Here is a 24,965-nt window from a genome sequence, read left to right as displayed (position 1 = left end):
ACAGAGGCTTTTTATTTTTTGCTCAAGGCTCCTATGGCTCCGATTGGTTTGAGCGATCCCGGTAGCAACTCCTAATTATTGCTAGTGGGAGCTGCAGAAGGAAGAAGGTCAAAATACTCTTCAGCCCATTGCTTCTCCCTCTGCTGTGCGAAAGTGCTTTGACTCTTTTTAGACAGGACAGTGGGACTTGCGATGGGAGCTGCAGGAGTAAGTCAAGTAAAGCCTTCCCCTCCTCTGCCTATTCAGCAGCCTCATAGAACTACGCAGACAGATGGAATTGTCAAGAGACTGTTGTTTAGGCTATCGGATTGCTGATAGTAGCATACAATACCAGTGTTTATGGCCCGCTGCCCTCCATTTTCTCAAAATAGCTGTCAACATTCAATATTCAAGTGTACCATCTCTTTGCCTTTGGATATAAAGATTTTCATTTTAAACAAAATTGGTAGTGGGCTGCTGTCCTGATTTGCGACTGTGGTAGTGTGAGGTATAATATATTTGGTTGGGCTACTAAATTTTTACTTTACGGTGGGAATCTTAGACCCTCTCATAAACTTTTATTTTGTGACCCAGAGAAAACAAGCATTGGCATAGCCTATAGTCTCGCCTTTGGGACATTATAAGTGTTTAGTTATCCAGCACAATATCCTTGGTGCAACAACATAAACTGTTGCATAGGTAAACACTTATAAGATCCCAAAGGCGAGACCTATTCGCTATGCCAATGCTTGTTTACAGCTTGTTGGGGTCTTACTGCAAACTATTAGCCAGTCGCCCCTGGTGAAACAATTGAAGATTTTTTTCAAACTGACACAAAAATAAATTAAACCGTACAAGAAGAAGCCTGAAAATGCGAATAATTTAACCGGTGCGGCATGCAGGGTAACATAAATATTAAAAAGAGTAGGACTCGCTGTGGAGCCCTGTGGGACTCCGCACAACAGGGGAAAAGTTTTCGATGTAAAATCACCTAAGATGTCAGTTTTGGAAAGCGAATGCAGATCTAACGGATACCCGGATTCCAGAGAGAGACAAACACCTCTGGGCAGCAGACTTGGAATTGATGGAAGAACGAATAAGCTGGCTTTTTTAGTCACAGTAATTGCTCAATAAATGATAGCCCTGTATTAAGCAAGGAGTTTTTTTTCTTTGATTCATAATTTAATACCTTAGCAGGTTGGGTTTTTGGGAAACTGGGGAATTATCTAGGCGGATCTGTGCTGACGTACAATCAATCTTATACTGGGCTGCCTTTGCATGTGCCCAGTCTTGCTGGTCCTGCCTGTCGCGTAGAGGATTCTGCCACAAGAAATGTCTATTTAAAATGCACTGTGACTTTTAAGTCATAGACTGGGTTTTAGATAGCTTTTATGTCTGGCTGAAGAGGGCCTAAATGCACAGAGTGAAGTTTAATTTATGCCTGGGTAATTCTTTATTTTTTGCAGTTTTATATAGCGCGAACTCGACCAGAAGGTATTGGAGTGCTTTACGTGAACACCAGTTAAATTACAAATGGACACATTATTTTTTTGTTAGGCACAGTGAGATTAAGTGATTAGCCCAGAATCACAGGATGTTGAGCCCACACCATAACTCGAACCTGGTCCCCCAGCTCCAAAGTCGGCAGCTCTGGAATTGAGCATTACAATTGTTAAACAAAAGAACTGAGGTTACAGCACGGCGCCATATCAGTCAACTAAGGATTCATTCAGTTAAAAATTCTCTCACAGGGGCAAGGAAAAACGTAATGAAGTGAGCTCAAGTGGGTGTTTGGGTCAAATGTCATTTACCTTTTTTTTTTTTATTTTAACGCAGCGCACCAAAAAGGGATGCCAGAATGTATTTTGCACTATAAATAAATAGTGCAAAGTGCCTACGTCGGTATTTCATGCAATAATGCTGAATTTGGTGTGACATTTTGCATTCTTTATGCAAAGTACAGTATGCAGGTTTCGCTGGGCTCTAGTTCTAAAAGGACTCTGTGCAGTGGCAGCAGCCCAAATCAATGGTCTTTAATGTGTCGTAGTCATTGACTCACGTTGCACAATCACTGGTGGTTGAGTTAATCGTCTGTGAAATAATTTGGGGCTGTGGGCGTCCCATTTGTTTCTCTCCTAGGATGCAAAATCCCTGCCTACATCCTCAGAGTCCTGTGCAAACCCCTTGCTAGTCAGTGCCATGTCAGAAGGAGACAAAATCTAGTGTCTAATGTTGTTAAACGGGAAACCGAGAACAACTCAGCAACATGAGAGACAGAGGGAAGCTTGCGCTTGATGGTGCTGCCTTCTGCTGAGTGCATAGGATATTAGTGTAGGTGTGTGTCTGTGCTTGTAAATGTGTCTGTGTGTGCTTTTTATGTTGCTGTGTGCTTACAGCTGTGTATCTATTGCATCTGAGTGCCCACAGAGGTCTGTGTTCTTGTGTGTCTGCTGCTCTGCTGTGCCTGTGTGTTTGTGCATGCATCTTTGTTTGTGCTTACATGCCTGCCGGTTGTCTGGTTGAGTGTCAATGCACGTGTGTTTGCATACGTGTCTCTGTATCCACACGTGTGTATTTCTGTCTGTTTTTCCGTTGTGTGCACAGTTGTCTGCTTGTGTGTCGTGCATATGTTTGCCTGACTTCCGGTATGCATGTGTGTGTGGGAGAGAGAGAACGAAAAAGACTTAGAGAGAGAGAGAAGCACAGAGAGTGAAAGACTGTCACACCGCCTTTTCTCCTTTGAGTGTGTGTCAGTCCCTAGCTGGAGCGTTAACAGAGGTCACTCAGTAATGAGTACAATGAGTGATTGCATTATCGGCGCCCACTGGAGTACACGTGAATGGCACAGGGAGCTCCTAGGATGGAGGTCTGGCTTTTAATCGGGGCTAGTGAATTGCGACAGAAGGTGAGCCTCATGCTAATGAGCCCTTGTAATCTTCCTCGGGATGTGGGAGCAGTTGGTAATGTGAGTGACCTTCTTCCCGCAAGGCCGATGTAAGAAGAGGAAGAGAGAATTATTATTGCTCATTTTTTTTTAATGTAATGTTGTGCATAGCGAGGAAAACTGTCCAAGGATGTTGGCATGCTTTGGAAAGCATTTGTACATTAAGACAAGCCCGCAGTGGTGCGTGCGCGCGCTGGAGAGAGCAGTCTGCTGTTTTTAAAAGCACACACTCATGCATGTTGCGCGCCACTGCGCACTCCCGGAAGGCGTATGCCGCCACAAACACGAGTATGTGCTTTGAAAAAGAGCTGCACGACGGCTAAAGGTCTCCTAAGCAGTGCATAAATAGTAATTCTTCAAAAAGTACTGTAGCAAATATGGCAAAGTTTTAATGATGTCTTGTAATGATAGTCTGTAGATATCACATCCCAAACTCCACTGATTGAGCAACTGAGCCACACTCATCAAGCCCCACAGAGAGGTGTGGGTGGTTGCCTGTTCCCCTTGGGAATATTTAAGAAAACTATGTAAATTTTGTATTTTACTGCATAATTTTCGAACAAATAGGCAAAAAAACTTTTTATAGATACTTCTCTTTTCGGATTCCTCACCTCTGACTATCCCAGCTTCTAGGCTGGATCTAGAAACTTCTGAGATAGCTCTCTCACACTGGTAGCTAGTGCTGGATTTATTTCTGTGCCAGAAATGGAGTCACAGTGATGGCAATGGAGCTGTATATTGCTTCCCTCGCACCCATGAAGCATTTAAGATTTAGTGGATACGTTTTGGTAGAGTTTGCGGCTCAGGAGGACATGCCGTCACTGACTCTGGTGCCACTTTCACTGGTGCCAGTGATGGTGCAGACGCCGGCCTTGTCTTTCGAGACTATGCTGGATATGGTAAGGTTTTACAGAAAATGGAACTCGGCAACCATTTTTGTTTTGCTGATATTTATTTCAGCAGGCTAGGGGGCCAATATTTATAATTCTTGGTCCTGGCTACATTATTTCGCCATGATTTATACATTTTTAAGGAAACATTTCCACGGTTTTATAAGTCTGAAAACACGTGGTGATACATATCAACATTACTCTGTGCTGATTTTCAAATGGTCAAAACATAAGACATTCATAAATAATACATTTTGTCAAATAAAACAATTGTGCTTAAATTCAGTACTTGTGTAAATCAAAACAATTGTACTTCAATTCAGTGCCTGTGTGAATCATACTAACAATTATAAAGTTACACCAGTTTATAATGTATACATCTATTCTATTAAGGAGCACTCTCATTGAACCCAACAGGTTTCCTCTTTTAGAGAGTTGCTCTCCTTGAAGAGAATATTTGGTATCTGTTGGGATAATTCAATGCTCATGTTCCCACTACAGAGTCTGAGATTACTTTAATCAGTCTCCATCAAGGTGGAAGAAAAAAGAAATTGCTGATGCGTTTCAAATCCCTGTTCTACTCAAGGGATTATCTTCAGGGCAATAACATGGTGTAATCTGAAATTAATCAAGAAAAAATGAAAATATTCAGCATTTTGACATCACATGGACCCTTTGAAGGCTACCTTGTCTGACATCCTTAAGTTTGGCCTCTCCGTGTCCAGGCAGGGTAGTACAGTGGGCACAGTCAAGGTATACAGTGCAGCCATATTAGCTTTTCTGCGTCTTCCAGGTCCGCCATCTTTATTCAATTCACTTATGGTTGTACGGTTTTTGAAGTGTCGACAGTCATGTATATATATACCCCAACTCCTTTTGACATGCACAACTGGGACTTGAATTTAATTTTTCAGTTTTTGATGAGAATTCTGTTAGATCCTCTTAATAGTTGTCAGTTACAGGTTTTCACCTTCAAGCCCGTGTATTCAGTTGCTGTGACGGTACATGCGTTTGCAACCTTGAAGCTCTTGAGTCGCCCCCCATGCCCTTAACATTCACATGTTGCTTCCCTGGCAAGCTTGTCCTCAAACTAAGGGATCTTTCTTCCGAAAGATGGTGTTCCCATTTAATCTTGGGCAATCCCACCCTGCACACCTTTTATCACCTGTCCCACTCAACCAAGGAGGAGGAGACTTCACACCCGCTGAACGTCAAGTGGACAGTTAGTTACCACATTGACTGCAGTAAGGAGATCAGGTCCGTCATCCAGCTCTTTTTGGGGTACACAGGCAAGGCGATTCAGAAGAGAAATTTATCGTGCTTCAATAATGCTTTGCATCAAGATCTGCTACATTTTAGCAAAAAAAAGAGCCCCTGGAGGGAGTCCGAAATCTTGGCAATGGGCAGGTCTCTAATGTAGGCGTAGCTTAAATGTTCACCAATTATTATAAAGCACTTTATGACACCAAATCAGGGTCGATGATGCTACTTTGATGGACTCCCTCTAAAGTTTGGGGATTTGGCGAGTTGAGGAACTGGACGTCCTAGATTAGATTAAATCGTAGCTCCCAAATCTTAACTCATCAAAGAAGAGATGTATACGACGCGTCAGCTGCAAAGGAGCAAAGTACATGGTCCTAATGGCTTCCTGATGGAACTGTTTAAGAGTCTGGTTGGACAGCCAAGCCGGGATCCACTCGCCATGTTCAGTGAGGTGAATAGAGTGGGAAGACTGTCTAAACATCTCCAACATGTAGTGTACCTTATAGTACCATATGTCAATTGTAAATAGTGAAAGCATGATTCTGACTGACTGTCTAATTTGTCAATCCGCCTGACTGAATCTCCTTAGCTGTCTAGCAACGGCAGGTGAAGATGGGAAATCTCTAGCAGTCCTATCTATCGTTGGTTGTTGAAAAAGCTTTTGATCCAGTTAAATGAGACTCCCATCGCTGTGCTGTAAACGTCTGGTTTTGGAGCAGAGTGTAGTGCTTGGCTGAAGTCTCTATACAATCCTCAGCCTTTGATGTGGTGAGGAAGACATGAAAACGATGCTCTGTCTCCTTTCTGCTCTTTGCACTGTCTGTTGAGCTTTTTATATGTTGGGTTAGAATGTGCCCATTAGATTATAGCTTTTGTTGTGTTCTCAAGCTGGAGATTGTATGAATATATATATGGCATCCTTCAGATGTGTAGAGGACACCCTGCTTTACATGCTGACCATTTTTAGGTTGATGCAGAGTGTTTGAACTTTTGGGAACTGAAATGAGTACTGGAATAATTGACACACCGAATTCAAGGTTTGTCATTGGCACCTGGGAGCCTTGCAAATGTTTCTTGTCAAATTGGAGGATGCATAGTTCCCTTAATTGAGGGGTGGTTGCAAGGACCTGTTTGACATTTTATGAATGCATCTTGGAGGTAGTGTTAGCGGGGTCCCAATTGATGTGCGGCACTGACACCCTCTTCGCCTTTCATGATGGCATGGGCCGCAGTTGTCAAAATTATTACTTTGCCCACATTTTTGTACATCTTGTACTCTCTAAAATGTGGCAGGAGCATTCCTTAAGGAACACAGACAAGGAACATGAAAACAATTTAGGACACCTAGTACAGGCCTAGCTGCTGTGCATGGGTTACTGTATGAACGGGACGTCTCTCTGCATAATATTTAACTTTATTATTGGGCTCCTTAGCAAAGTTTGGTGAATTACTGGGCATATGCCCTCACCAAGGAGTCTTAAGTTAGTCTGGGCCAATTGCCCATGAGCCCAATTACTTATCCTCATTACCTTTATGATGTGGGGCGTACTAGACTTCCTAGAGGTGACATGTTGTAACTGTAATTTGTAAGATCGCAATCTGGCAGTTGGTTGTATGGACAACTGATAGGGATGTCCTCTTTGTGGGCTGCATGTTCTTTGTCAGAAAAGTCTAAGTTTCAGATGTTGGGACCTGATAAGGATTTTCAACTTCAAAAGTATTGATGCTAGTAGGGTCAATATGTTCTTTAATGCTTTGACTATGACCTTGATATTAGTGGAGTATAACACATATCAGACCTGCTGTAGCGGCCCACTTCACTTGTTGGAAGGCTATTCCTGAGTGTACTATAAATGGTTGACTGTGCACTGCTGTGTTAAAACAAAGTTTAAGGCTGTGTGTCGTGCTGTCCAGGAATATTCCCCGCTCTGGAATATATATATACAATGTCAATTGCACCGCCACGAATGTGAGGGTGTCTCCTGTGCACAGACGTTTATTCAAAAGATTGTTTCTTCACGAAGAAACAATCTTTTGAATAAATGTCTGTGCACAGGAGACACCCTCACATTCGTGGCGGTGCAATTGACATTGTATTCCTGAGTGTACCCCACTGGAATCTAGGGTGCTCCCTGGGGAATTGGATAAGGGGCTATTGTCTATAGTCCAAAAAGCACTTAATATTGTGCCCAACAGTGTGTTGCGATTAAGCTTCCCCTTATGGCTTGGATCGTGCTCGCCAAGATGATAATGCTACCCCAGTTGCTTTATTACTTCATCAGCCTTCCTGCATGGATCCCGGCTCTGTGGTTCATACAGCTGGACTCGCTTCTTCGGGAGCTTATATGGGATGGGGGATGCCGTTGAATGGATTTTGATGCCCTCCAGCAGCCAATCCTGGAGGGGGATTTGTGGGTGGTGGATTTTGAGGCATACTGTCTAGCGGCGCAGTTGCAGTGGATCACCAAGTGACTGGTTGGGGCGAACTTGGCGGAGCTGGGGCGGCTGGGGACTGAGACTAATCAGGGGCCGTTTCTGGCAAGACTTTTATGGCAGGTAAAAGGAAGAAGGTAGGATGCTCTTCATGGTCCTCAAATTTTGGAGGCGGTGTTAGACACTGGACTGCCCACTGTATGACCCGGCCGTCACACTGGTGGGATTGCCCCATGGTGATACACCCCCCCCCGCGACTCAGATTGGCAGCCTGGACGGAGGTAGGGCTAGTTACCATGGATGACTGTTATCTATGCTGATTCTCCTGGCAACTCTGTTTGAATCACATGGCCAGCCCCCGGGTCAATTACTCAGTGAGGCATTTGTTAGGACCTTAATAGCTCTTTGGGATAAGGGGATGGATGAACCAAAGACGCATGCAGTACTCTAGTTGTTGTTGTCGATGGGTGCTGGGAGCTACTTGGTGAAGTGGTTCTATACTGGCCTTAATCAGATGGTTAAGAAACTTCTGCTTGCCCTGCAAACGAAATGGGAGGGAGTCTTGGGTAGGTACATACCAGACAGAGTCTCTCATAACACACGCCTCAAATATATTCAATTCAACTACCTACTTCAAGCATACCTCACGCCTAAGAAACTAACTGCTATCTACAGGGGGAGGCAGATTTCTGTCATATGACTTGGTCCTGTGCTTACACCCAGGAGTTCTGGGCAATTATGCGGAAACTAGACAGGATACTCCACCGCAGTATGACCTGCAGTTTAAAGATGTGCTTGCTGGGGTCCTATCCTAGGCCGAAACCTAAGAAAATGGGGACCCGATTAATTGATTTGGCACTGATATTGGGCAAGGGATAGATTGACATGACATGGAAGCCGGTGGCAGGCCAGATGGTGTCCAGATGGGAGGCTGCCGTTAAGGAATGGGCTAGGGTAGAAGAACTAGTGCTTCAGACAGAGGAGGCACGGGATGAGGAGATGACCCAATTCGCCTCTTTGGATGAAGGTGCTGGATGCTTTTGAGAACACGGATGGCCGGGCTGGGTCCTCTCCCAGTGCCTCAGGATCTGGGGGGGGAGTGGGGAGGGGGGGAGAGAATCAGCAGCTTAGTAGTCCGCTTGCCACCATTGTAGATGTCTTGGCCACCTTGTTGGCGGTGTGGGGGCCCTTGAGGGGTCAGGAGGAGTATGCTGTGGGTTAGCATGTGGCTCTCATTGCTGTCTCAGGTGGTTCTCATTTGGTGTCTGGTGCTACCTCTCCTTGTGGAGGGGGGGTTGGTGTCTACGGCCCTAATTCCTGGGTTGTTGCATGTCAGACGGCTGGATACACAATAGTTTACCTAGACCCAGCTGTTTGTAGGGAGGGGTGGGGGTTCTTCAGCCAGGCCCCCTGGACTCATGCACGTCATACGGATACACAATAGTTTACCTGGACTGAACTGTTTGAAGTGTTTGGTTATAGTTAATGTTTTCAGGTCTCTTCTGTTTATCGCACACTCAAAAAGAATCTATCCTGAATGAATAATTGATTTCAGAAAAGTGACTGAATTCTGACAAGCACTAGGCACTAATTAGTGGGGTGCTGGGCATCTCTTAAAATGTAAAGGACTGTCCTCACTGTCCTCAGCTTCAGAGTATGTATTTGCAAAAAGAATAACATCTCTACAAACTCTTCAAGGGGCTGTGGGACATAACTACATGTATCAAAAGGAATTAGGAAAGAAATATCACCTATTCTTACAGTATAGATTTGATTGTTAAACAGATATTGTGTCAGTATGGTTTCCTCAAAGCAAAATTAAACCTAGTTGAACGTCTCTGACAAGAGAGAAATCCATGTTCAGAACAAATGTATTTGTCGAACTGAGGTAAATTAAATTAGGAGTGTTCAAAGTTGGGCAACTTTTCATCTGCCCACAAATGAAACAGTATAAATGTTTTAGTTCATAAGATGATCGAACTTTTGTAGACCTTCAGTGCATTTTTGGTAAGCATTTGATCCTTGGCGTAGTTTTTAGGTCTCGCCTACGCAGCACGCATGTGTCGCGCTTTTTAAGATCATCATCAACCCCCAGTTCTCGCTGTCAGGGATGGTCGTTTATCGCCCCCCAGGCAGCGATGTCGCCTTTAGGGGCGCCTTTCCGGAGGTGGTGAACACGCTGGCGAGTGGTTGCGCTAACTTTTCTATCCTAGGTGACCTCAACCTCCATTTCGACAGGCTAGAGACTATGGCTATCAGTGGTTTCTTGGCCGACCTAGAGGCCCTGCAGTTGACCCAACTTGTCTCCCAACCTACACATCTGGCTGGTCACACTTTGGATCCGTTTTTTACCAACTTGACGGATATCCAAGTCACGGCTGTTTCTCCTGTGGCATGGACTGACCACTTCCTGGTGTCCGTCTGGCTACCCCTTCCTGTAACCCCTACTATTCCACCTTCTAAGTGGATTCCTCGGCGCCACTCGAACAAGCTTAGGCTAGAGAACCTTCATCACATCATGGCTGATGAGCCATTAGGCCCCCTGCTTAATGCTACCTCGGGCTATGATCTGTTCTGTAACTGGATTACTAAGGCGCTTGACGCCCTGGTACCTATCATCTCCAGTAAATCCAGTTCCCGGCAGGCGAGCCCTTGGTATGACAGTGCTCTCCGCGCTTTGAAGGGCTCCTGTAGACTGGCAGAAAGGGAGTGGCGCAAGACGTATGACGCCGTAAAAAAAACTGCGTATCTGGCTGCTGTCAAGCTCTACCACCGAGCCATATGCAGAACCCGGGCGGCGTTCTACGCGGCAGAATTCCGTAGCAGCCTCAACCCATCTAAGACCATCTTTAAAACTATTAAAGATCTGATGGCTAAGAGAGCTGCTCCGCAAGTGGATAGTTCCGTCTCCCACTGTGAAACTTTAGCTGCTTTTTTCCTGGACAAAGTTAAGAACATCTACCAGTCGTTTCCTAGTACGACGCTGCCCGTGATTCCCTTGAAGGGCTCCAGTAGTTGTCCGTCACTGCACTCTCTTCCCACTCTTTCTGGGGATGAGTTTGCCAAGTGGGAACAGCGAGTCAAATCTGGCTCGCCGGCAGATCCGTTAAGATCTGCCCTTTTCAGGGATCCCGCTTTTCAGGGGCGCACGACAGTGTGCTCACTGATTAATCTCTCCCTGACCTCAGGCCTCGTTCCCGCCAAGTGGAAGCAAGCGGTGGTTTCCCCGATCCTAAAAAAACCATCTTTGGATCCTTTAAAACCAGAAAACTACCGCCCTATCTCTTTGCTTCCCTGGCCGGCCAAAGTTATGGAGGCCCATGTCAATCTAGCCCTCGCGGAGCATATGACCCGGGCCAATGCCCTCGATCCCATGCAGAATGGGTTCCGTGCTGGTCACAGCACGGAGACGGCCCTTCTGGCAATGGTTGAACATCTGCGGATTGTGCTGGATGCAGGTCAAACGGCAGCGCTTATTCTATTAGACCTTAGCGCTGCCTTTGACACCGTGTCCCACCGCATCCTTCTACACCGCCTAGAGGACATTGGCATCTGTGGCTCTGCTCTGCAGTGGTTCCGCTCCTTCCTCAGTGATCGCTCCTTCTGCGTTGCCACCCCTCCTTTTCAGTCCAAGTACCATCCTTTGGACCTGGGGGTCCCCCAGGGCTCCTCGCTGAGTCCCACGCTTTTCAATCTGTACGTGCAACCGCTGGCTGAGGTCGCCAGGCAGTGGGGCCTAACTATGGTCTCTTATGCCGACGACACTCAGCTAGCGGTTACGATCAGCGGGGATGCCGAGCAGGATGCCCCCAGGTTCCGAAACGGGCTGAGAGAGGTGGCCAGCTGGATGAATAACAACTGTCTCCAGCTTAACGCGAAAAAAACTGAGGTGATGATCGTTGGAAGGGATGCGGACCGCTTGGGGGACAGTTGGCCGCCTGAGCTGGGGTCGGCCCCTACACCAGTCTTGGAACTCAGGAACCTGGGAGTGTGGCTTGACCGAACACTCTGTTTTACGACCCATACCAAGAGAGTGGCGGCAAGCTGCTTTGGTGTACTACGCGGGTTAAGACCGGTGCTCAAATTTTTTGACGCCCCGACAAGACAGCTGGTCATCCAAGCGATGATTATCTCCCGGTTGGACTACGCTAGTTCACTCCTTCTTGGAGCAAACCAAGTTGCGATTCCTCGTCTACAACGGGTACAGAATGCAGCGGCGAGGGCGGTGGTTGGTTTGCCTCGGACCTGTCCTACCTCTAATACTCTTCGGTCCTTGCACTGGCTACCGATAAAAAGTAGAATCCATTTTAAAGCTCTTAGCCTGGCCTTTAAAATTCTAAAAAGGTCGGCACCAGAGATACTTAACAATCTTGTATCTCTATGTTCCAACTCGTCCACTTAGATCTCTTGGTCAATCCTTCGTGGTTGTCCCACGCTTCAGACTCAGTCGGATGGGCGGACGCTCCTTTCGAGTGAGAGCTGCGACTCTCTGGAACGCTCTTCCTTTAGAAATCCGCCTGTTAGATGATTTATTAACATTTCGTAGGGCCCTGAAAACCTTTTTATTTTAAAAAGTTTTTGTTTCTTCCCTCTTTTCTGGTTTTAGTGTTGTGTTGTGGCCACCTTTCCCTGCGCCAGGACGCTCCTTCGCTGGAGCATCTGTGCGCATTAAAAATGACAATAACATAACATAACATAACATTGGAGGACCTTTAGCCGTTGCTCTGCTCTATTTGGAAGCACATACTCATGCTTGTGGCGGCATTCACCTTGCGGGAGTGAGCAGTGGCGCGCCACAAGCACGAGTATGTGCTTCCAAAAAGTGCAGACTGCGCACGCATGCACCACTCCCGGGAAGGTTTTAGACATTACTTGAGAGGCATGTTGCCCTCTGCTGACCCCCCTCACCCCCGTGGTAGTTTCATGAATATCAACTTGCAGTTTAGGTCTTGCCTACGCAGCGCACATGTGTTGCATTGGAGGACCTTTAGCCGTCGCTCTACTCTTTTTGGAAGCACACACTCGTGCTTGTGGCGGCATCCACCTTGCCGGAGCGAGCCTGGGCGTGCCACAAGCACCAGTCCAGTGCTTGAAAATGAGCAGACTGCGCGCGCACGCACAAGTGTGCTTCAAAACACCTGCTGCGGGCGGCGGGTAATTAGCGCGATCCACTTTTCTTCGGGGTGACCAAGTCATTGCGCTGCTCTTCCCTGACCCTCTCTATTACCACACTGAAGTTGATTAACATTTCTTTCTTTTATTCACATCATGCACATAACAATTCCGAAAACTCAATTACAAAAGGAAAACAACAAAAAAAACGTAGACTAGTTTCAACTGGTACCAGAGCAAAATGTGTGCTTAAAACCGAATAGAGGATCAAAGGCATAATACAGACTTTCGTAGCTTTGGCCACCTGTCAGTTATTTTATTTCCGCTTTGTGTTTCTCTGACCCCATGTTGTCAATATTTTGCTACTCTCCCCAACTGCAAGACAGCCTTCTATTTACTGGAATAAAGAGTCTCTCTTCCCACTGCTCTTCCCTCATTTGGCTGCTGCGCCATGAAATACTTTGACTCAAATATTGTAGTATAGAATTTGTGCTTTGCTTCAAAATATGATTTTACCACCGCCGAAACTAAGAGATCTGTTTCACACGTCTTTCTCCTTTCCCTCAACCAACCAGAGACAACCTGTATTTGTTGTGACCTCTAAAGGCATCCCACAAAGCGCTCTTGTTTGGCTTTTTCTATTCACCTGCATTTTAAAGTGCATTAAATTTGATTAAATTAACGTAAAACAGTTATTTGACTACATTTCTAGCACAGTTATGCTCCCCTAAACTTGCAGGGATGATTAGCAAGCTTCCCTGTTCTCATTCAGCACATCGAGCACATTGTTTTCCACCGAATAAAGGCTTCTTTGTTATAACCATCTTCACTCATCGCATATCAGCCCCATATCTCTGTGCTGCATACACCCAAGCCTCATGTCTTGTCTTTATTTTCTTGCTTTAATTTCCTGATGTCAGGCAGGATAACGCCAGAACTGCACAAATCCCACTGATTCTACCCCATTTTTACATCAAATCAATTGGTCCCAAGATTTAATATTTTCCTTTTTATTTGCCTCACCTCGACTTCTGGCTGAGGTTAATGGTGCCCGGCATCCCATCCATACACATACTTAATTTTCTTGTATGTGCTGTCTGGTTGGTCTATATGCGGGCTAGAGTATGCACAGATGTTGTATTTGATTAACAAACATCTTCTGCAAATAGGTGGGCCGTAATCCCATAATTCCCAGCGACTGTCATCTATGACTGAGGCCAAAATAGCACTAGTAAATTATAGAAAACTTTGACTTAAGCGCCCATTTGGCTAATAAGGCAAAACGATGGTGCCAGTGAGCAACAAGCATTTGCAATGCAATAGCTCTCGCATGTACTCCAGTTTAAGCTATTGACATTGTAAATTACAATGCAATTTATTTATATTTTAAAAACGAAAACAAAAATAAGTTATTGTCATTTACAATGTCAATAGCTCAAACTTGCATAAATGCTAGACCTATTGCATTGCAAATGCTTGTTCAAATCTGTTTTCTTTGTTCACCATTTCCGTCCCGCTTTTCAGACCTGGTCTGCTGTTCTTTAACAAGGAATACAGCCGTTTTGTCATACATGCTGCACCCCAATATTTAGAAAAACCTGGAACAGGCTTGTTTTTGCCTTGAAACTAAATGTTGACTGAATGTAAAGATCTATACCAAAATCTAGAATGGTGTATGTGTGATGCTACTGCTTGGCGTCTTTGTAAAAGAACTTCCATTAGAAGTGATGACACAAAACATATTTAGAAAGAAACGCATTTATGATTCTGAAATATTGGAGTACGGAGGCTCTTTTGAGGGAGCTTGTTTCTTCTGAAACCTTGAAATATTTCTTGGAAAGCATAAATGGCCATGGTATGTTATGTGATGTTAATTGCATTTATTAAGCGCCGAAATCCTCCCCGAAAGGATCTCTCAGCGCTTGTACAGCCTACAGGTCCGAGTTCAAGTTAAAGTTAGAGGTTAAACAACCAAGTTTTTAGAGTTTTTTATTTATTTAAGTAGGTCCAGGAAGTTTGTGATGCACATCAGAAAGGTGTCAAAAACTATGGGGAGGTGCTGATGTTTATGAGTTGTGGCTTTAAAAATGGTTGTTGGTATATCCCTTACCAAATGATTGGTCAATGTCATTATTGTATTGTATGTAGATGAGCCCACAGGATGTTCACTGTTATTTTCTAACAGTGATTATGTCTCACAGTTACCAAAAACAATATTGTAATTGTTACCATATTCTGTTTCACAGTGTCGATTCCCTGATGAAGGGCATGAATAGAATGCCCGAAATGCATTGGATATCTCGTAATGACATTGCCTGAAATGCACATGGTTTTAAACCACATGAAAATGTAACGAAGTTGATAAAACAGAAGAGAAAACTCAAACCATTAAAAAGACACTTACGTACCAAATAAATAACGGAGTGGAAGTCTCTTTTGCTATGGGAAAGACAATTAACATGTGTGCCTCAAAGGGATGAAACTAGATGCTTTCTAGTTTCACTTCTATTCCATATTTCAAGACGCCGTTGGACCCTCGTCGTCACCTTTAGGAGCTCCATCAAATCAGAAACAATCTTTTTCACAATCACAATAACAGCAGCTGTGCATCTATCCGATATCTTATTAATGTACCAAATAAATAAAACCTTCACCTTACAATAATTCACATCTAAACTATAAAGGTTTATTCATAATTAGGATCATTACAGAAAGCAAAAAGTTATTTGTCATAGAAGTGGGGAATCAACATTTATAATATGTCGAAGTCAAATAATGTAAGAGGATCAACATGAGGTCTACCTCGAAAGAAAGAAAACATCCAGAACCAGAGTATAGATCAGAAAGAGTACTAACATAGTCTGCCTCCACTGAAGTAGCGAAAAAGCTCTAGTATTCCAGCAAAATACAGACTAGTGCATTGTCTGCTCAGTAAAAAGGTCAGGGAAAGTCGGAGTATAAATTAGCAGAAAGGCTGACATAAAGTCTGCTCTCTAAGCAAATGCAAAAAACTCTGGCACATTTTCCAAAAACAAGGCGTTTGATAGGGTTTTAAGCAGAAAAGCCACACACACGACAGGGTGTGAAATGACATAATAGGGCTGGATTAGCAAGGAATATGTGAATTAACCAATTGCTTTTGAATACATGAGATTATTCAAATAAGTTACATCTAGTAACCACCTACTTTGCTGCATATTAATATGTTTTGCGTGAATAGGAATTGAAGGAAATGTTATTGCGTTTATGTACCTTAACATTAACACGTTCAGAGCATGAATGGCTCTCTTGTTCCAGTCTAGGCTTAGGGCATCGAGTATGTCAACAAAGGAACGTCTTGAACATTGCTTCCTTCAAGGACGGCAAATTGATATAATTGTGGTAATATGAACAAACTGATACCGTAAAGAGCTTTTATTTAGCATTTTTTTCTGAAGTGAAAATAAAACACATGAACATGTAAAACTTGTTAATATAAAATAAAAGTGCATTTTCTTACTGCAAATGTGAAATGATATCTGTGCAAAACGTTTGAGGCCTAGCCCTGTAATTTAAACACATCTCAATTAAGCTTTCATTTATATTTATTAAAAACACTCCCACAAAATCTTATTTTACCTGTCCTCGATTTAGAGCGCTGACAGTCATGATTCTTTGATTTGTGCTTCTTTCTCTCAGCATTTGAAGAGCTTGAGAAGGCTCTCCGTACATCCCAAAAGACAGAGGAAGCCCGAAAAAAGGGGAAAGTGCAAATGGAGGAGCAGATTAAAGCAATCGAAATAGCCAGTGAAGACGAGCGCAAGAATCTTCAACAGGAGCTCTCGAGGGCGAAGCAGGAAGTTGTGGACATTATGAAGGTGACCGTGAAATGCCTAGATAGTAAAACTCTGATCATAATTCAAAGTCATTACCTCTAAGAGTCAATTCTGCAAGTTCCACATACCTAGATAATGATTGTGTGACAAGGGTAGTGTTTTTCCCCAGGATGTATTGCTCAAAGCGTATTGGAAGACCTGAACTGCAGATCTGTATAAGGTTGAGCTTGCACTTCTCTTTAGACAACTATATCTGATGAAACGAGTGTTCATGTACGTCTTTACATTTATAGTAATTTCTTCCTCTATATTCTCTGTCACTTTCTCAACAGAAACCAAGAGGAGGGTTAGGGTACGTAATCCAGTCAAGGGGCTAGTAAATAGAAATACTCACACGCACAGTGGGATAGATGCAGAGAAAAAATGTGGACCATGCGAGCAGGTATTTCTTGCTAAACTCCTGCTTTTGAAGTCTTACTCCGCAATCTGTTTAATATCATGCAATCTCAAAAACAATTTTGATTAAACTAAATAGGGAGAACATGGATTGCAGTGGGATTTCTTAGTTACCATACATGATATTTACAATGCAGCTTTTGCTTAAAAGTGCAATTGCCTTTAGCTGAAGCCATTACTTTCGTATTTGCAAGTAACTTTTATTAAAGTAATCCACATCCAAGGCCAAGAAATAATAATCCACATGAGGTTTAATGTAGAGTTACAAGCATGAAGTAAAAAAGCAGCAAGGGGCCCTAGTTCAACTCCACCCATTTAATTGCTAACAATATACATTCTAGTAGAGAACATCTGGTAAGCCAATGAGAAACAGGCATATACACTTTAATCATGGATGTTCTATTAATTATGAACAGTGAAAATAAAACACAACTCTCCTTCACACAACGCAAATCAAACAAGACACATACTGTCAGGTGACACAAACACCAGAACACAACAAAGTAACACCATGGATGGAGGATCTTAATCCAAAAGCTTGTGTGGAACCCTCTTATACCGTGTACTCCTGCCAACCTATAGACTGGGACTGGAACACAAAGAACCTTTATGTTCAGAAAACATATCCACTACAACCTCCCCAGTATACACTGCTGCTCAGCCTACCATCGTCCAAGGCCTTAGCATTCCACCACTGACCATTTGAAGTGCATACAGCATTGCCTCACACCTCAATGATTTGTATTGGATTTCAATGTAGAAATCCCATTTCTCAACAACAAAGGATCCTTAATGCGAACCCAATCCTCCACACAAACTTGAATTCTTCCACCTCATTTTCGACCCCAATCGGCCAATATACTGTGACTCCATGGCTGAGTCACTGGCACGCTTAGCACAATTGCTAGACCCTTGCACATAAAACTCGTGACTCTTAACATCCACCATCCAAAACAGTGAAAAGTTCAATACCACCTTTGCCACTCTTATCAACACAAAAGGAATGTGACTTGCGACAGAAGGTGGTTTAGACTGGTAGGCCCACAGCAATTCTCTAAAAGCCTTCACAGTCTTTTCTAGACTTAAGCACACTTTGAATACACTCCAACAACACTTTCTTAAATCTTTACACCTTGCCATTAAATTGTGTATAATAGAGTGACGTGTGCATGTGTTTGATTCTGCATTTGCAAAGAAACTATTTCATAACGGTAAATGTGAATTGAACTCTGTTGTCAGACACAACCTCGGATGGAACTCCTTCTCTAGCAAACACTTCCTTGAAAAATCCTAAAACTGTCAGTCGTACATTCAGCCACAGCCTTTACTTTAACCCATCATAAAAGATGGTCTATCTAAACAATAAAATCTCATTTGACTGGGTAACATAAGAAATGTACCATGAAAATATACAGCAACTTTCTGTCCAGACAAATCAGCAATAAAGAGGGAACAGCTGTGATGAGATTTTTGTCACTATAAGAACACTGCAAACAATTACGAACCAAGCCTTCCACATCTGCCTCCATCCCAGGCCACCAGAAACTGCAACACACTCTACGTTTGGTAGCACTCATGCCCACATGACCAGCATGCACTGTTTCCAAAACCTGCTGCCTGAAACCGGCAGGCGGAATGAGTTTGTCTCCCCTCACCAATGTACCATTTTCTAAAGACAATTCATGAGCAATTTTACAGTAAGGTTGCAAACTGACCTTTATTTATTTCTCTTGGGCCACCCTTTTGCCACAAAAGTGATAACTTCTAGCAAATCTGGACCAGACTTCAGTTAATCACACCATGTTCCCGCACACAAAACCCGATTGTAAACCTTGGCAATTATATATTCCTCAACCTCTCTTTATCAATGTCATATCGATCAACAAAAGGCAACCTCGATAAACAATCCGCCTTAACATTCTTACCACCTGCAATATGTTTAATTTCAACATTGAACTCCAACAACTTGGTAGGCAATCTAGCCAACCGAGCAGTGGATATTTAAAAAAATGTTCCTGACAAAATATCAACCAAAAGACAATGATCAGTTCTCAAACAAAATGTTTTACCTAACCGGTATGGATTACATTTTTCCACCACTCTTGTACAGGCAAGCAACTCTTTCTCAAGGACGTAATACCTGCATTCCGCATCTTCCAACTGTCTGTGAGCAAATACAACTGAAACCTCCGTAGCGCCATACCACTGAGACAATAAAGCCCCCATTCCATGGCCACTGACATCAACTGTAACACATGTTTTTCTGAATAAGGTTGTAAAGCAGGTGCTGAAATTATACTTTGTTTAATCGGCTCATAATTTTCCTGGCACAAAGGTGACCATAAAACTCAGTATTGTGTAAATTCCTGTATCATTCTCTGAGATTGGAGTAATCCTTCATACATTTAGAATAATACTCTTGCATGCTTCAAAAAGAGAGAGCTTGTTCTTTATCACATGGTGAGGAGCTTTTATAGTGCTGTCAACAAACCCAGGTTTTGGTATTTTTCCCTCTGCGGACAGCGCATGCTCCAAGGACTCTACTTCATTAACAACAAAAATATATTTGTCTTTATCAGAGTGACACATTTTTCTGACAGCACACTTAGCACACGCTTCAAAATACTATCATGGATTTCCAGTGTTTCTGTAAATATGAAAATGTTGTCCTGGAACATGAATACATTGGAAATACCTTTTAACATTTTAATCATTACTTTCTGAAACACTGATGCAGCTGATGCTAGTCTGAATGGCATGCTGCAGAACTGAAACGTACTATTAGGTGTTACAAATGGAGTTAGGTGACACAAATCTTTTTCTGAAATCACGTGATGGTAAGCAGCTCTGAGATCTAACTGTGCGAACCTTTTGGACTGATTTACAGATGTAATCAAATCCTCGATGTGAGGTAGAGAAAAATGCTCTACCCAGATAGCATTATGCAGATGCACAAGCACAATTCTACAGATTTCTGGCTTCTTACTCACCGATAATCTTTTCTGACTTTTTTTGTGACATATGGAAACAATTTGATCTTAGATTAGGTGTGATCTAAAGTCTCAAATTCTTAATACAAAAGTAACAGTTTAAAAGCTGTGACATAACTATCATTTGATTCATTTGCCCCCTGCACTCTAGCGAAAAATGTATTTCTCCTTACCACAAAATGAACCTTGCCGTCAAAATAAGTCTGCAATTGTTTATCAGCAATGTGAAATTCATCAACATCCACAACATTCATCAACTCTCACCCCCTAATAATAATATAGTAAATTCCTTTTCTGGTCCGGTTTGAACTTGACCCAGTCAATGGCACCTAAATACACATTGAATGATCTGAGCCAAACGTGCCACTTCAACGGAGGTTCACCAGCCTCTTGTAGAATAGGAGCAAGTTTGGTAAGGATCTGCATCATGCTCAAAGTGCAAGTTAATTAACAATAACAATGCGATAACCAACAGTACGAATGTGACCAAAACTACAAAATTAAAATTCATGAACAGCAATAAAAAGTTAAAAATCATTGGAAAAATAAAGCAAAAATGATTGCATTTGTACAATTATGCAAATCATTGTAGAAAAGCTCCTCAATAGCGAGTATGCCGATCGCGGGGGAAAAAACAACACACAATGAATGAGCACTTTAGCATCTTCACTAGCGTGCAAATCGCTGCTAAGTCAACCTTTAATATAACAAATGTGTTGACAGTGGTCCATTAGTTTAGTGAGCGTGCCTATCTCTGTGATAATCCAATAATGGTATCATTGGAATGGAAATCGTTGTAAACGCTTTGCAAGCGGGCCTGTCGCTGTAGTAATTTAATACACTTGAACTGTAGACTGGCTTTAAGTGAATTTGCCAATTGTTGTATTTGCTGTAAGACGCGGTTGTGGTTATGATCCACTGGGTGGCACTCTTGTATCGATAGTTTAGTTCAAGCAGGTAATAGAAAGCATGAACGAATGTAGCCAGTAAGTTGACCACAACAAATTTTGAAAAAAGGCTTCATAATAAAGCCAGTGCTATGTTAAAAATAGACACAAGGAGTGAGCAACATGGAGTGAGCAACGTGCATCGGTAAGTCTGGTGAGATGCTCTCCTAGCAGACCAGAGGCAGCAGAAAGGGCGTGTGAGGCGGCGCGAGTCTCTCCAGTATGAGCAGCACCAGGCTCGAGCCTCAAGCGTGAGACACAGCTGCTCGTTGAAAGTAGATCGATACGAGCGCGTGCGCACCAGAATCACTGGCTTCGGACAATGTTTTTTACAAAAATGTTACAGTAAACTAGAAACCGTCATTGGAACCTGCCTTCTAGAGACATAGTGAGGACGCTGCACACCTGGGCCTTGACAGATAATGCAACTTTGTGTACGAACGATAACGCGGCGCTGACCAAAACATGACACAGTACCCTTGAAACCTAAGAAAACTGGCTTCTTCTCTAGGTAGTCCAGTGGCGGCTGGTATCAGGGCAGCGTAGTGGTGGTTAAGGGGGACGAGAAAGAAAAAGAAAACCACTTACCTTACAATTGCCGACTCAGTGCTCTTCTGCTGCACTGCACTGGCTCCCACTCCCAGACTCACCTGCGGCAAATCCTGACGCTCCTCTCGTACATGAGAGCAGCGTCCGGATTGGCCCGAGTGCACATTGTCAGTACATTAAGGAACTCCAAGACATACAGCGTGAACTTTGCATGATTCACTGGGTTCAAATGGTCACAGAGTTTTGGCACTATGTCAAACTGATCCCGATCTCAGAAAAGTACTTTATATACACACCATGTGTTCCAAGGATAGATATACCTGGATAAAAGAATAGTGTGTGTGTGTGTGTGTGTGTGATAGTAGACTCTTTGTGATATTGCTGCCACCAGCTGGAAACAAACCACCTTTTGACTTTTTTTAAATAAAAATAAAATGCGATTTTATGACAAAGTTGATAAGGCAAAAATGAAATAAATTTCTCCTTTACTACTTTTAACAGCAAATATGTTATCTTCACTAGCATGGAATCGTCACAATCTATTCCCTTATTCTTTGTTAATTTCCTTAAGATGTGAAGCCTCTTTTACTTTTTCCTGATTCTTTTATAGACGTTTAGATTTCATGGAGCGTGGATGAACTTATCTGGACTCCTGTGGTTGAATGTCTGAAGTTCGGGTACATAACTGCCTCTGTTGAAATGCTTAGTGACACACAGTTTCTTTGCAAACTCACTGGAAGACAACTTCAAATTACAGACCATGCAACCACAGCCTGTAGGTGTGCTTCGTACATATACAGGGATTCCTTTTGCCATGTTCGACGCATACTATCTTAACCTACAGTTCGGGTGGATCTGTAGCAGGGCGATTAGCTGATTTGGCACATGGAACTCAATACTTGACACTGTATTAGAGAATTAGGGCTTCCTACTTATTGACTCAGAGTAACGTATGTCTTTTTATGGAGATGCAGCTGGAAAAACAAGTAGTTTCACAACATTTCATCTTGGATAGGTTCCTCACATTGTGAATATCTCCAGGTGCCAGACTGGATCCAGAAACTTAAAAGGCAGTGCTTGTGCACGCCGATAGGGCGCGCCCATGCAACTCCGTGCTGAATCCTTTCTGCTCCATGACGAGCAAAGCTGCGTATATGTGTCACTAATACATGTTTACATCCATTCCTTTCACTCCGTGCCTTCAGGCACAGATCCGGAGCTCCACTCCTTTTCTTCACACATGATTTTTTTTCTCAGTGATTAAATTCTTCCAGTGTGCCAGGGTACATATCATCTGTTAAGACTACATGATTTAAACCTTTCAGGGACTGTCGCAAACAGATGTCTGTGACAGACCTCATGAGGTGCCTTTGGTATTTGGGTTCAGTGCTCAACTTCAAGCCCTGCATCGATTGCGGCAAGATGAATTCAAAAGCCATCGGAGAACGTGAAATAAAGCTCTATGTGGCACAATAACATGAGACTCCAAGCAGGTCCTGCTCCAGGTCGAACTCAAACGTGTACACCCTCTCCCGAATTAATTCCTGCTGTACATTTGATATCAGTCGAAGACTTGGAGCAAGTCCAAAAAGAAGCACAAGAAATCCATGTGCGACTTGGCACCTTACCGCCCCTCTTTACCTCCAGAAAAGGCACAAGGGCACCATGCCTTTACATCTCACTCCTGTTCCATCAAGGTACTGATTCCAACCTTGGCCCGATGTTGCCACAGTTTGAAGCTTTTAAACAGGGAATGCTGTGCATCTTTGGCATGCTCCCGGTTCCCTCTGGTGCTCCTGCTGGCTCGAAGGATCCGAAGGTGCCTCCAATTGGGTTTCCTCTTGTGGATCTATCCTTGGGTTCTGTGGCCTTTTAAACTGCTTCGGGTTTGGGTCTGTGACCTAAATCTGAGTTGATCCCTTGCACATTGATACCAGCACTAAGGCTACATCCAGATCCTGAGGTAGAACAGCTAATACTCAATCTCCTCGACTGAGATCCTATACCATTTCCTCACAAACAGACGCTGAACTGAAGGACTGGGCTATTTAAGGCCCAGCGGTGCCAGGGGACCACACCTGAAACCTTCGTAGGTTACCTGTTCTGGCGTACAAATCACAGAGACACGGGACACTTCCTTCAGCGTCAAAGATCAGCGTTTATTTACTGCAGGGATACAGAAATCGCTAGAAGTACAACAAAGTGTAGGTTCTGAGAGTCTGCTTCGCATTGCAAAAGTGGATCGCTTCTTTTATATACATTTTCGTCATTGCACAACATAACGAACAAAAGGTTACAACTCAGTTCCCACAGTAAACTTCAAAAGGATTTCATTCATGTTTTCAGAAGCCCGGAACATAATTACAGTAACATTGCCGGTTTCCAACTGTAAAAGTACGCTATCCCTCCATTAGGCACATTCCACTCTAGTTGTAAACGAGAAGGGACAGAAACAGGTGCAAGGAAGACAAAGACAGACAACAGATTGAAAAGAGTGTGGGGGCAATATCGGAAGCGTGATCACAGGATCAAAGGACTCGAGCCTAGCACATGCAAGGCTGAAACAATAGACCAGCACGGCAAGATGAGCCTCGAGCGGAGCCATCTGCCTTTGCCGTGTCATTCCCCTAGTCATAAAGACACACTCAAAAGAATATGCATCTTCCGCAAGAGCTTGGGAATCCCAGGGTCACGAAGCGGACATTGTCCGTTCGCCGGCTACGTGAGGGCAAGAAACAAAATGGATGCCGTATCTAAAATGGAACCCGAGGGTTCAGATGGAGAAGCCCGTAAATAAGACGAACCCTTCTAAGTAGTGTAGCGAAAACGCGTACACCTACTAAACTCGTCCTTTGCGATTCATAGATACCAAACTCGTCCATATCCGAACGTGCCCAAAACATCGTTACGATTCTCACGGAACCTCAGACGCTCCTTTTGCCCTCATGTAGGCAAGCACTAGTCGATATCAGAATCAATATCGATATTCACCAGATCGTTTAGATGTTGCTGGAACATTATTCTATCCATCAATGTCTCTTTGGTAACAGATGGCCTTCTTATACATGTTGTAGCACAAAGGCCACATAAGGCAGGACCACACTGCACACAAAGACAACATGTGAACAGAAACGTCACAACAACCCCTACAATCATCAGGATCTTCCAACCCCAAGTCGACATCAGACCCCAAAACCATCCTAGAAGCGTCCAATCACCTTCGTCCACGTGTATGGACTCGGAGATTTTATGCAACTTCGAGATGGCTTGATAAACAGTTGGAGCGTTATCAGGTATGAAAATACAGCAGCTCGAATGGATCACCTTGCACACACCTCCTCTGTCTGCGAGTACAACATCTAGAACCATACGGTTCTGTAACGTCATAAGTCTATCCGCTTGAAGCTCTGCTGTTAGATTACCAAGGGCGCTTGCAGTGATATTAGCAGTCGATTCTACCACACGAGTCAACTGTCTCAGGTTCCTACTATTAACCATAGGTCCCCAAAACGGTAGGAAACCCTTAAAGAAGTCTCCTGCTTCTTGACCGGCAGTGTCCTCTTTGCTAATAACGCCTCTCACAACTC

The 24,965-nt window shown here is 43.5% G+C and overlaps 1 protein-coding gene across 4 annotated transcripts in view; it reads left to right on the top strand.

Annotated features, from left to right (window-relative positions):
* Positions 1-24,965, top strand: part of GOLGA4 (golgin A4) — a 717,645-nt gene that overhangs the window by 356,493 nt on the left and 336,187 nt on the right. For all 4 annotated transcript variants that reach the window (XM_078688271.1, XM_078688272.1, XM_078688270.1 and 1 more), the window contains one exon: positions 16,300-16,478. In XM_078688271.1, the coding sequence (XP_078544397.1) occupies positions 16,300-16,478 (179 nt within the window). The remainder of the gene's footprint in view (positions 1-16,299; positions 16,479-24,965) is intronic.

Source organism: Lissotriton helveticus, chromosome 4_1 (assembly GCF_964261635.1).
Source record: "Lissotriton helveticus chromosome 4_1, aLisHel1.1, whole genome shotgun sequence".
NCBI classification, from domain to species: domain Eukaryota; kingdom Metazoa; phylum Chordata; class Amphibia; order Caudata; family Salamandridae; genus Lissotriton; species Lissotriton helveticus.
Note: the sequence above shows the minus strand (reverse complement) of the source record. Positions and strands in the feature narration are given on the sequence as shown.